The following is a 10652-nucleotide window of genomic DNA, read 5'->3' as shown; positions in this document are numbered from 1 at the left end:
CTTTAACTTCTGTTATTATTTCGACATATCATCCTAAATATTTGCATATTGGTCCAAATGGTTTATTAAACTGTGTAAGAGAAAAATTTTGGCCCTTGTGTGGCCGTTCTCTATGTAGAAGAATTACTCATAATTGTGTTGTTTGTGTTAAAAATAAACCCATTGCTGCTACGCAAATAATGGGAAATCTACCTAGAGAAAGAGTTGTGCCAGATTTCGCATTCAATTGCTCTGGTGTTGACCTAACTGGTCCGTTTTTCATTAAATGTAAACATCAAAGAAAAGCAATTTCTCTAAAGGTGTATATTTGCTTATTCATATGTTTTGTATCTAAAGCAGTGCATATAGAGATAGTTTCTGATTTGACATCCGAGTCTCTAATTGCCACGTTGAAGAGATTCATCGCGCGTAGAGGCAAATGTGCCAAACTGTTTTCAGACAACGCGACGAATTTCGTTGGCGCTAACAAGGAGTTAAAAAAATGTTTAAATTTATTCAAAAATCCTGATGAAAAATTGGCTAACTATCTATCCGCTGAAGGCATAGAGTGGAATTTTATCCCGCCTAGAGCCCCCAACTTTGGTGGTCTCTGGGAGGCAGCAATTAAGTCGTTTAAATACCATTTTAAAAGAGCTGTAGGTAATGCCTCTTTAACTTACGAAGAATTGCATACTATAGCCACTCAGATTGAAGGCATTTTGAATAGTAGACCGATAACTCCACTATCCGCGGATGAAACCGACTTAGAAGTTTTAACTCCTGCCCATTTCCTGATAGGGAGAACAATGAACGCCATAATTGAACCGGATTTGACAAATTTAAAGGAAAATAGGTTATCCAGGTGGCAAAGAATAACCAAATTAGTACAATTAATTTGGAGAAAGTGGCAACGAAGCTACTTAAGTGAACTGCAGCAACGTGGCAAATGGAGATTCGAAAAGGACAATGTCAAAATCGGTAGTCTAGTCTTAATTATTGAGGATAATTTACCAGCTAATAAATGGTTAATGGGTAGAATAATTAAAGTGTTTTACGGCACTGATAAGAAAATCAGAGTTGTAGAAGTGAAAACCCAGCACGGGACCCTTAAGAGGTCTATTTCTAAAATATGCTTGTTACCTGTATCATAAAAATATTCTCATGTTTAGTTTTATTTTGAATTGATTATTTGTTGTATGTGAAGATCGGTTGCAGTGTAAAGTATCATTAATTTGTTTTTTCTTATTTGTATCAATGTTACTAATTATCATCTAAATGCTTTGTAAAGATTTTTTAAATAATGCAAATTGTGCTTTGTTAAATTACATATTAATTGAATGTTGAAACATTGCAATGCCGGGCGGCATGTTCGCGCATGTGCGACTGCCGCGCCACCCTTTTTTTGTGAAAGATTTATATATACCTTGAGAACTTCATAAATGGCGGACGTAGTCCGTGTGTCTTGAAAAATAAAGTACTACAGTCCATTGAAGACCAGTGTTCTTCTTATTTACGAAATAAACCTTGAGCTATCGACTAGAGTGACCACAAACAACCTGTTTTATGGAAGTTCTTCTGTAGAAGAAGCCTTTCAGTTATCAACAGATGCTGTTTCTATTTTAAAGGATGCAAATATGACTATGAGAAAATTTGACACTAACTCGAAAGAACTTAAAAATTTATGGAAAAACTCCAACTCCGAAATAGGAATTAATGAAGATCCTGATTCTCATTTAAAAGTTTTAGGACTTAAATGGAATAATGAAAGTGATATTCTCGAACTTGATTTAAGGTCTTTATTGTCAAATTTCAATGCAAATAAATGCACTAAACGGAATGTTCTTCATATTGCTGCTAAAATATTTGATCCATCTGGATTTATTTCCCCCATTTTGATTCGTGTTAAATGCATTTTACAAGAATTATGGCTACTTGGAATCGATTGGGACGATGAGTTTAGTGGTGAATTAAAGGACAAATGGATAATATGGTGCGATGAGATTAATGAACTTCAGAACTTGAATATTCCTCGATATTATTTTCCCGATTTAAATTTAGTAGACAAAGACGTGCAACTGCACGTGTTTTCCGATGCTTCACTGAAGTCTTTTGGAGCTGTAGCATACTTCAGGTACAAAACATCTAGAAGTACTTTTAGTACTAGTTTTGTAATTTCTAAGTCCAGAGTAGCACCCCTTAAGAAATTAACTCTACCCAGATTGGAGTTAATGGGAGCTATCATAGCCGCAAGAATGGTGAAACATCTCAAGGAACTATTTAAAAATCTTGATAAAATATCTTTGTGGTGTGACTCGACGATTGTGCTGCACTGGATTAAAGGCTCAGCGTCCAAATGGAAGCAATTTGTGTCCAATAGGGTCACAGAAATCCAAGCAATCACAGATCCTAGTGTTTGGAGACATTGCACAGGCAAGGATAACCCAGCAGATCTCTTAACCAGGGGAATTTCTTGCAAGGACCTGATTTCTTCAAGAAAATGGTTTCATGGCCCCGCATGGTTAAGTAACTCAGAAGACACATGGTCATGTAATCAAGAGTCTGAAATTGAAGCTGACACTGTAGAGTTGGAATCCGAATCCAGAACGAAAGTTTTGGTTTCCTCAACAATTGTTTCTGCCAAGTTAATAGATCCTGATAGATATAGCAGTTTAAGAAAACTATTAAGAGTAACTGCTTGGGTACTCCGTTTCGTCCACCTGTTAAAAACAAAACTTCAACCGAAGGGTCCCCTTACTTCCGATGAACTTAACAGAGCGGAACTATTTTGGATAAAATATGTTCAAAATGAAGCGTTCCACGAAGAGAAAAATAACTTGATTGCAAAGAAACCTCTTTCCAAAGACTCAAAACTGCTTTGCTTAAATCCATTTCTTGATCAAGAAGGTGTCTTACGTGTCACTGGACGCTTAGGCAAGTCTGATTTATCAATGAATGAAAAACATCCTGTGATACTTCCAGCTAAATCCAAATTAACAGAGCTGTTAATTTGGGATTCCCATGAAAGAGTCTTCCATTCCAGTGTCTCTCACACATTAGTGCAAGCGAGAGAAAAATACTGGATTTTAAAGGCCAGACAAACAGTAAAATCGCTACTCAGGAAATGTGTAATTTGTAGAAGATTCAATTCTTCTCCCGGAGACCAAGTTGTAGCACCGCTGCCAGCTGAACGAGTGGAGCAATCTTCTCCGTTTTCCGTCATTGGAGTGGACTTTGCTGGTCCTCTCTTTGTTAAAAACAGTGAAAGTAAGCAATACATCCTATTGATTACATGTGCAGTGACAAGGAGTGTTCATCTTGAGCTAGTGGGAAATTTATCAACAGATACTTTTCTCCTAGCCTTTCGCCGTTTCATTGCTCGACGTGGTTTACCATCGATAGTGTTTTCTGATAATGCGCGTACCTTTTCAAACGTGCTGAATTGGAAATAAAGTTGATGTGGTCAATTTTGAATGATACAAAGATGAAAGAATTTTGTGCATATAATTGTATTAAATGGAAATACATCGTCGAGAGAGCTGCCTGGTGGGGCGGTTTTTACGAACGCATGGTTAGATCTGTAAAAGTTGCTCTTCGGAAAACCCTAGGTAAATCCTCCCTAACTATTGAACAATTGATAACTGTTCTTTTCGAAATTGAGGCAATGATAAATTCTCGCCCAATAACTTATGTTGGAAGTGATGCGGAAGAGCCAAATGCCTTAACACCGGCTCACTTTCTTTTAGGTAAAAGAATAACATCTTTACCCCCGGTAAGACTTCACCTTGATACAAACCTCTCTTCTAGGAAAAACCTAATTAGAGCTTACAATTATAGAGAAAAATTAATGAGAAATTTTTGGTCTCGTTGGAAGAATGAATATCTTCTAAATTTAAGATTGATTAATTCAAATTTAGTTAAGAGTAATATCCCTCCATTTAAGATTAACGATATTGTTTTGATTAAAGAAGATCATTTGCCTAGAAATTTTTGGAAATTAGGTAGAATAATTGAATTATTTCCTGGAAGAGATGGCAAGGTGAGGGCTTGCAAGGTAAAAACTGAATCTTCAGTTCTTAAACGCCCTGTACAATTATTGTACAATTTAGAAATTGCAAACTGAAGTTCAAATTTATTAATATTATTATTTGAAATAATTAATTGGCATATCATAATGTTATTGATGTTTAAAAAAAAATATGTAAATAAATATCTAGAATTGCATTTTAATTTTATAATATTTAGTTAATGCAAATGCTTTAACTAATAATTTCTTGATTTACTGTATTAAATATTGTTCGTTAAACAATATTTTTCTAGATAACTTTCATTGAATTTTACTGGTTATATTTCTGAACTGAATATGCAGTGAAATTTAGATTTTTGATTACTTTATTATTCTTATATATATTCTTATTCTCGTATTTGTATATGAAAAAAGTGTTTTATAAGTGTTTAATTATCTTGAATGTTTAATATTGTTCTCCAGAATTATTGTGTGAAAATTTATTTTACCAAAATTTTTTTAATTTTTTATAACAGTTTATGTTTTTAATTAGAGCATAAAATAAGATTTGTTTTGTTGTATTTTTGAATTTAGCTCTAAAATTTGAATGTTGATGTTACAAAACTTTTTGAATATTTGCAATTTGAAATATTGTAATTGAAAATTCTTTAATCGAACTTCTTTTTTTTTAAGGTATATTGTATTTTTAACAATTTGATGAACCCCCATGGTTCATGGGGGGGCTGTGTGTTACGAATTAATTCTTTTTGGCAGCGTCAATTCGTCGCCAATCAAATTATATTTTTTTTGTCAGTTGTTCTCGATGCACTCATGCCTGAAGGAGCATTTCTTGAAAGCTCCTATTTCTTATATTTTGTTGTTTTGTTTCAGTCTAATTATTATTTGTTTCATTGTTAAGTTTATTAATAAATATAGAAGCTCATATTAATTGTTTTCTTACAGACCAGGGCATCAAATGGTAGAGATATACGCATATCCCGAAACTCGAAATAGATTTTCTATCACCGGTCGTCCCGGTGCTCGACCGCTCGTGCCGGATTACTCATCGTACTGAGGTTAATAGACCTACAGCTTGCCCGGATCGGACCCTACAGGGTTGCTCCTGCACAGGGTTCGCTGTAGGCCTAGTGTTATGACTGTGTTTGTTTGTGTAATTAAATGTTTTGAAACGGATAGGGGGGGGGCTATCTGTTTGTTTTATTAAATTTGCCTGAAAGGATACTATCCGAGAGAAAGAAGTTTATAATCGGGTTATGATTTCCAGCTTCTGGTATTAACTCTTTATCCAGGGTCCTGTTAAAATCTGCTGTACTTGATTTTAAGGCGTTTCCATAGAAACTTGCATTTATTTGGCAGATAAATTCATGTACTGTGTCTAATTTTAGATCTCTTCTCAGAGCTTCGTTCTTGATGTAGAGCGGAGCCCCAGTCATTCCTCTAATGATTTTATTTTGTACTGCATTTATTCTTTTAATTTGGGTAGCAGTGATGCAATTCCAAGCGGGCTTGCATATGTAATGATTGGCCTTATGTGTGTAATGTATAAGAGCCTTTTGAGGTTTAAGGGCAATTTAGAGTTGTGGTTCAATATCGGTCTTAAGCTTGAGTAGGCTGCCATGGCTCTGTTGCAAACTTTCTCTATATGGTTATTCCATGTTAGCCTACTGTTTAATGTTAGTCCAAGGTAGTCTGCTTTTGTGACTCTTGGAATAGTATTGTTGAATAGAATGACATTATCCGTAATTTGTTTATTTTTCTTTTTCCTTCTGATCACTAGTAGCTGAGATTTATCTGTATTGATAGAGATTTTATTACAAGCACACCAGTCCTCAATGGCTGGGCTTTTAGCTTTTTCACCGCGTGATTTGGGTTTACTGATCTTGTAGCTAGTGCTGTATCGTCAGCGTAGAATGCAATTAGATAATTTATATTTCCTTCTTCAATCGGGAAATAATGAGTATATTAGAGTACCGCTCCGAGTATACTCCCTTGTGGGACTCCGGCTGTAATTTGTCTTTTATCTGATAGTTTATTGTTAGGTTTAACTTGAAAATTTCTATTGCTGAGATAAGAGTTGATAATGTGAATTAAGTCTGGTGGAAGCTTATTTTTAATTAGCTTGGTGATTAGCCCTGTATGCCAGACGCGGTCGAAGGCTTTCGCCACGTCCAACATAAGCAGAGCTGTAGTTTCTTTCTTATGAATTCCATCACTTATGAAATTAATTTATCTGGTTAACTGCTTCGTCGTTGAAAGGTCTTTTCGGAAGCCGTACTGTTGTTTTGGTATAAAGTTTAAGTGAGGTTGTAGTCTGTTTAATAGAAGCCTTTCAAATATTTTGCCAAATGTCGGCAATAAGCTTATTGGCCTGTGATTTGAGGCTATTCTCGAGTCCTTGCCCGGCTTAGGGAAGAGGATTATTATTGCATTTTTCCATATATGTGGGAAAATTTTGTTTCTAATGCATGCATTATAAATGCTGGTTAATTCCTGCAGTTTGCTATCTGGGAGGTATTTTGCCATGATATTGTTAATATTATCCTCACTGGGTGCTTTTCTGTTATTCAACTTTCTAATGATGTTAATGATGTCAGTCTTATCTATTTCTTCAATAGTGCTAACATAATTACTATGATAATTAAAGAAATTGATGTAGATACTAAATGTAATTCTATCTTCATCAACATCCGAGGGTTCGTTATTGATTTGAAATTGTGATTCAATAGAGTCTGCAAAAATGTTCAGTTTTTCTTCATCTTTATACACATTTATGTTATTATGTAATATAGGCTTGTTTACAGTTTTAGTTGTTTTTAGGCTTTTTCCCTTTCGCCATATAGATTGATCTTCTGTGCATAAGCTGGCGACTTTGTCCTGCCAGTTTTGCTCTCTATGGATTTGGCATTTTTTCTTAATTTCCTTAGTCAGTTTATTGAGTTCGGCTTTGTCATTTGGATTTTTATTTTTCTGCCAGTTCCTTCTGATATAATTTTTATATCCAATTAGTTCTCTAATTTCTTGAGGTAGCCTCATATAATTGTCTTTGTTTATGCTAGTTTTTGTAGCATCATTGAAGGCTAGCTGTGGGTCATTCGTGAGTTTATTTATGACGTCGTTAATGTCTTCATTTGAGCTTAGCTCTGGGTTGTTATCCTTTGTCGTAAGTATATTTCTATGCAGGTCCCAGTTCGTTTTCTTTGTGAATTTTGGAGTATCCTGTATTGTCTCACCGATAAGTGCGACTACAGGGACATGATCACTTGAGAGCTCCGTTAACGTGTAGCATCCTATAGGTATGCTGTGATTTACGATAAAATAGTCTAGTAAGTCTGGCTGTTTATTTGGGATGAGAGAAAAATAAGTAGGTTCCAATGGGGCCACTACTGTTAGATTTAAGTCCATAATATGATTATAGAGCATTTTACCAGCTTTATTATTTACTCTACAGCCCCAAGTTGTAGTTTTCGAATTAAAATCGCCACCAATAATGCATTTATAGTTATCTGGGCAGAGATCTTTTAGTATTTCCTTCGTGATGATATGGTGCGGCTTATTATAAAAGGCAGTAATTTTGATAGAGTCTTTTCTGTTGAAGTAGTATTGAAGTCTCTTCAAAGCCAACACATTTCTGATTACTATAAAGGTTGGTGCTTAGGCTCTTTTTGGAAAAAATTGCCGTGCCACCTCCTTTACTGTATATTCTATCTGTTTTATAAGTATTATAGTTAACAACAGTAAATTTATTACATGCATTCGCATGCGTTTCGGTGATAAGAGCAATATCTATATCATTTTCAAAACGAAAGTTGGTAAATTCAGTAAACTTGGTATTTAAGTTATCTGCGTTCCACAGCATGATTTTAAAGGGTTTACAGATCATGATTGTATTGCTTGAATACCTCGTTTCCGATCATTTCCACTGCTTTTCCTAGTAGTGGTATAGCGTTCAGTCCGTTGAGCACACTTACTACGTCGTTAAGCTTATTGAAAATTTCAGTGGCTTCCTTTACGGTTCTGCGCACATCTGAGTTTTGTTGATTTTTCAATGCATCCGCATAATTTTTATTTTGGAAGGTTCTTATTGGTGGCTTCTTTGGCCTTCGCTTTTGATTTGCTGTGACGGGAAATTTTATACAGCCGCGATAATTTGCCGGGTGGTCAAGACCACAATTTCAGCATTTAGGGCTTTGATCTTTTGTCTTTGAGCATTGTGAAGTCAGGTGATCACCCGCACATTTTACACATTTTGGTGGTAATTTACATAGGACAGCAGAGTGGTAAAACCCCGGGCAACGGTGGCCGGGCACGGGCCAGGTCTCATCTTATAATTTTCAACTTTAAATATTAAGTTTTCTAGATAGGTGAGACTGCATATTTCCTTAAAGTTTCCCACTCTTTTCAGGTTAACTAGGACCATTTTTAGTTCTGTTATTTCACCTTTATATCTCCTAGTCATTCTTGATACGCTTTCAACAGTATATCCCTGTCTTATTAGTTTATCCCTAATTTCTTCGTTGGAGTACTCAGAGGGGATATTTTTCAGCATCACTCTGAGGTGTCTGCTTTCAAGTAGTCTATATGTGTAGTGGGCTGTATTATTAGCCTCTACATATTTTCTGATAGCAATAGCTGCTTTTACTGATTTGGGTTTACTAACCATGTTATTATTTGAGTTTTTACATTCATAGTCCGAGATGCCTATATTATCCATAGCTTCCTTAAATTCTTTATAATTGAATTTTTCGTCTCTAATTATGATTGGAGGATTTCGAATTGTTCTTTTTGGTGCTTCGTATTCTAATTCCTCTATTTCATTGTCTCTTTCATTATTGAAGTGATACTTCTTATGCGACTTCCAACAAGGTTGCGTTAAACGTTTAACGCTGCATTTTTATTGGCCGGGAAATCACGTGGTAGGATCCAGTTTTCCCTCATTCATTTCCATATTGTTTTGGTTCTCACTAGCATAAAAATAATAAAAGTCATAAAAGTATTGTTTTTCTATAAATATTTTAGTTTGATTTGATACACATATAATTTAATAGGGTAGTATTTTTTATTTTCAAACTTAGTGGATAATAATTGAAAAAAATGAGTGAAAACAATCCCACGGACAATGCGACGGATAAGGTTTATGTCAAGGTACATCTCTTGGGAATATCAATTGATTGTTAGGTTTTCTCTTTTCTGATTGCCATTTATATTTCACCAAATGCAGCCATGAGGGATATTAAATTATTTATTGCAAAATCTTTATTGCCACTATCCACTGCAGGTTCACAAGCTCTAGCAGACGTTACTGGTGAAGAAATTGATCATTGTGAGCGGCCTGTGATCCTTGCAGGAGATTTTAATGTGAATTTCTCGTTACCTGAAGCTGAAACATTATTAACCTTCCTTAAAGACAAATTTGGATTGGAAATGATAAATGGTAGGAATGATCCAACAACCAAAGGGGTAACTACCATTGATGCAGTTTTTGCAAGAAATATTGAAAAAATAGAACTCAAACATTTCGTATCTGACTTTAGTTATCATAATCCCATTGCAAATTATATAGATTTGGATATTTCTCCACTCGAAAATTATAATTAAAAGATGCGATCAATTGTTAATTGTAAGCATTGTTAATAAAGTTTGTCTTAAAGAAACAATATGGTTTCACTAAAACTCAATTTCTGCCCCTTCCTATTTTCATTTCCACATTACGAAGTTTCACTTCGTCCGCGCGGAGGGACTCCACGCACTATTTTTTTTGTGTGAATCCGACTCATTATTTTCAACCAAAGTGATTTTATTGTCTGCCGTAGCTATTCTTTTTGCTTCTATATAGTTATTTTTCTCGGGAGAAGCTTTTCTCTTTCCTTTCATTCTATTAAGAGTTGTTTCTTCTATGATCATACTATCATTGTTTTCTATTTCTTCAGTAGCAAGCATGCTAAATTTATCTCTTTCTCTCGTCTGGGTGTTGAGATTTTAATTTTTGTATGGTTTTTATCTAAATAATTACTATCATTATGGTTCTCAGGCTTTTTGCACCCGTCTTTCTTTGCCATCAACCAATTTCAGTTCTTAACAGCGCTATTTCTGTCATTTGCGTGGTGAATTAGTGGAATAGCTTTCTGATGATTTTATATTGGGCATCAATGGCTTCTTTGATGTTATCATCTTTAATATCTGGCTTAATATTATGATAGATATTCTCGCTGATCCGAAATAGCTCGTCGTTTGATGTATCCTCATCGATGTGTCTTATTTTATCAGCCTGTAACCTAACCATGTGGGGTCCTGCCAAGAACTCAGACGATCCGTACGGTTCTGGCGTAACCGTCCAAGCCGGTGTCGAAAGAGCGCCGGGCTGTCCCGCATCCCGTGGCTCAGGCTGAGCCTCGCTTCCCATATCCCGGTCAATAACGAGCTCTAATAAGACCTGGGGTGAATGGGTAAGCTCGAGATGTTTGGGGGCTAAAGGCGGGCTGCCCGACCGTTCGGGGGTCTGGTTTCCGCAACACTCGGACTGTCCTTCGCCAGTAGTCCCGTCGTCGTTCGTAAAAACCGGTTCTAAAGAAGACATCCTTCTTCGTCCGTGTCTAATAAGATAATAAGATAAGATTAAGATAAGATCGAAATAAGATAAGATTCACACAAT

General features: G+C 35.6%; 3 protein-coding genes across 3 annotated transcripts in view; all 3 read left to right on the top strand.

Annotated features, from left to right (window-relative positions):
* Window positions 1-10652, top strand: part of LOC107445360 (nose resistant to fluoxetine protein 6-like) — a 107710-nt gene that overhangs the window by 7619 nt on the left and 89439 nt on the right. The window lies entirely within an intron of this gene.
* LOC147813743 (uncharacterized) lies at window positions 180-1130 on the top strand. The gene has a single exon (XM_087160073.1). The coding sequence runs from the start codon at window positions 180-182 to the stop codon at window positions 1128-1130; it is 951 nt and encodes a 316-aa protein (XP_087016199.1).
* Window positions 1614-3428, top strand: LOC147813742 (uncharacterized). The gene has a single exon (XM_087160072.1). It carries the CDS (start codon window positions 1614-1616, stop codon window positions 3426-3428), a length of 1815 nt encoding a protein of 604 aa, XP_087016198.1.

The sequence above is a fragment of the Parasteatoda tepidariorum genome, chromosome 3 (assembly GCF_982258835.1).
Source record: "Parasteatoda tepidariorum strain Cologne lab strain chromosome 3, Ptep-v5.0, whole genome shotgun sequence".
NCBI classification, from domain to species: Eukaryota; Metazoa; Arthropoda; class Arachnida; order Araneae; family Theridiidae; genus Parasteatoda; species Parasteatoda tepidariorum.
The sequence above is the reverse complement of the archived record's forward strand: the minus strand, read 5'-3'. Positions and strand labels throughout refer to the sequence as shown.

What these genes read in the sequence shown, in the direction of transcription:
- LOC147813742 (XM_087160072.1), top strand. Translation starts at nt 1,614, where the DNA reads ATGACTATGAGAAAATTTGACACTAACTCGAAAGAACTTAAAAATTTA.
- LOC147813743 (XM_087160073.1), top strand. Translation starts at nt 180, where the DNA reads ATGGGAAATCTACCTAGAGAAAGAGTTGTGCCAGATTTCGCATTCAAT.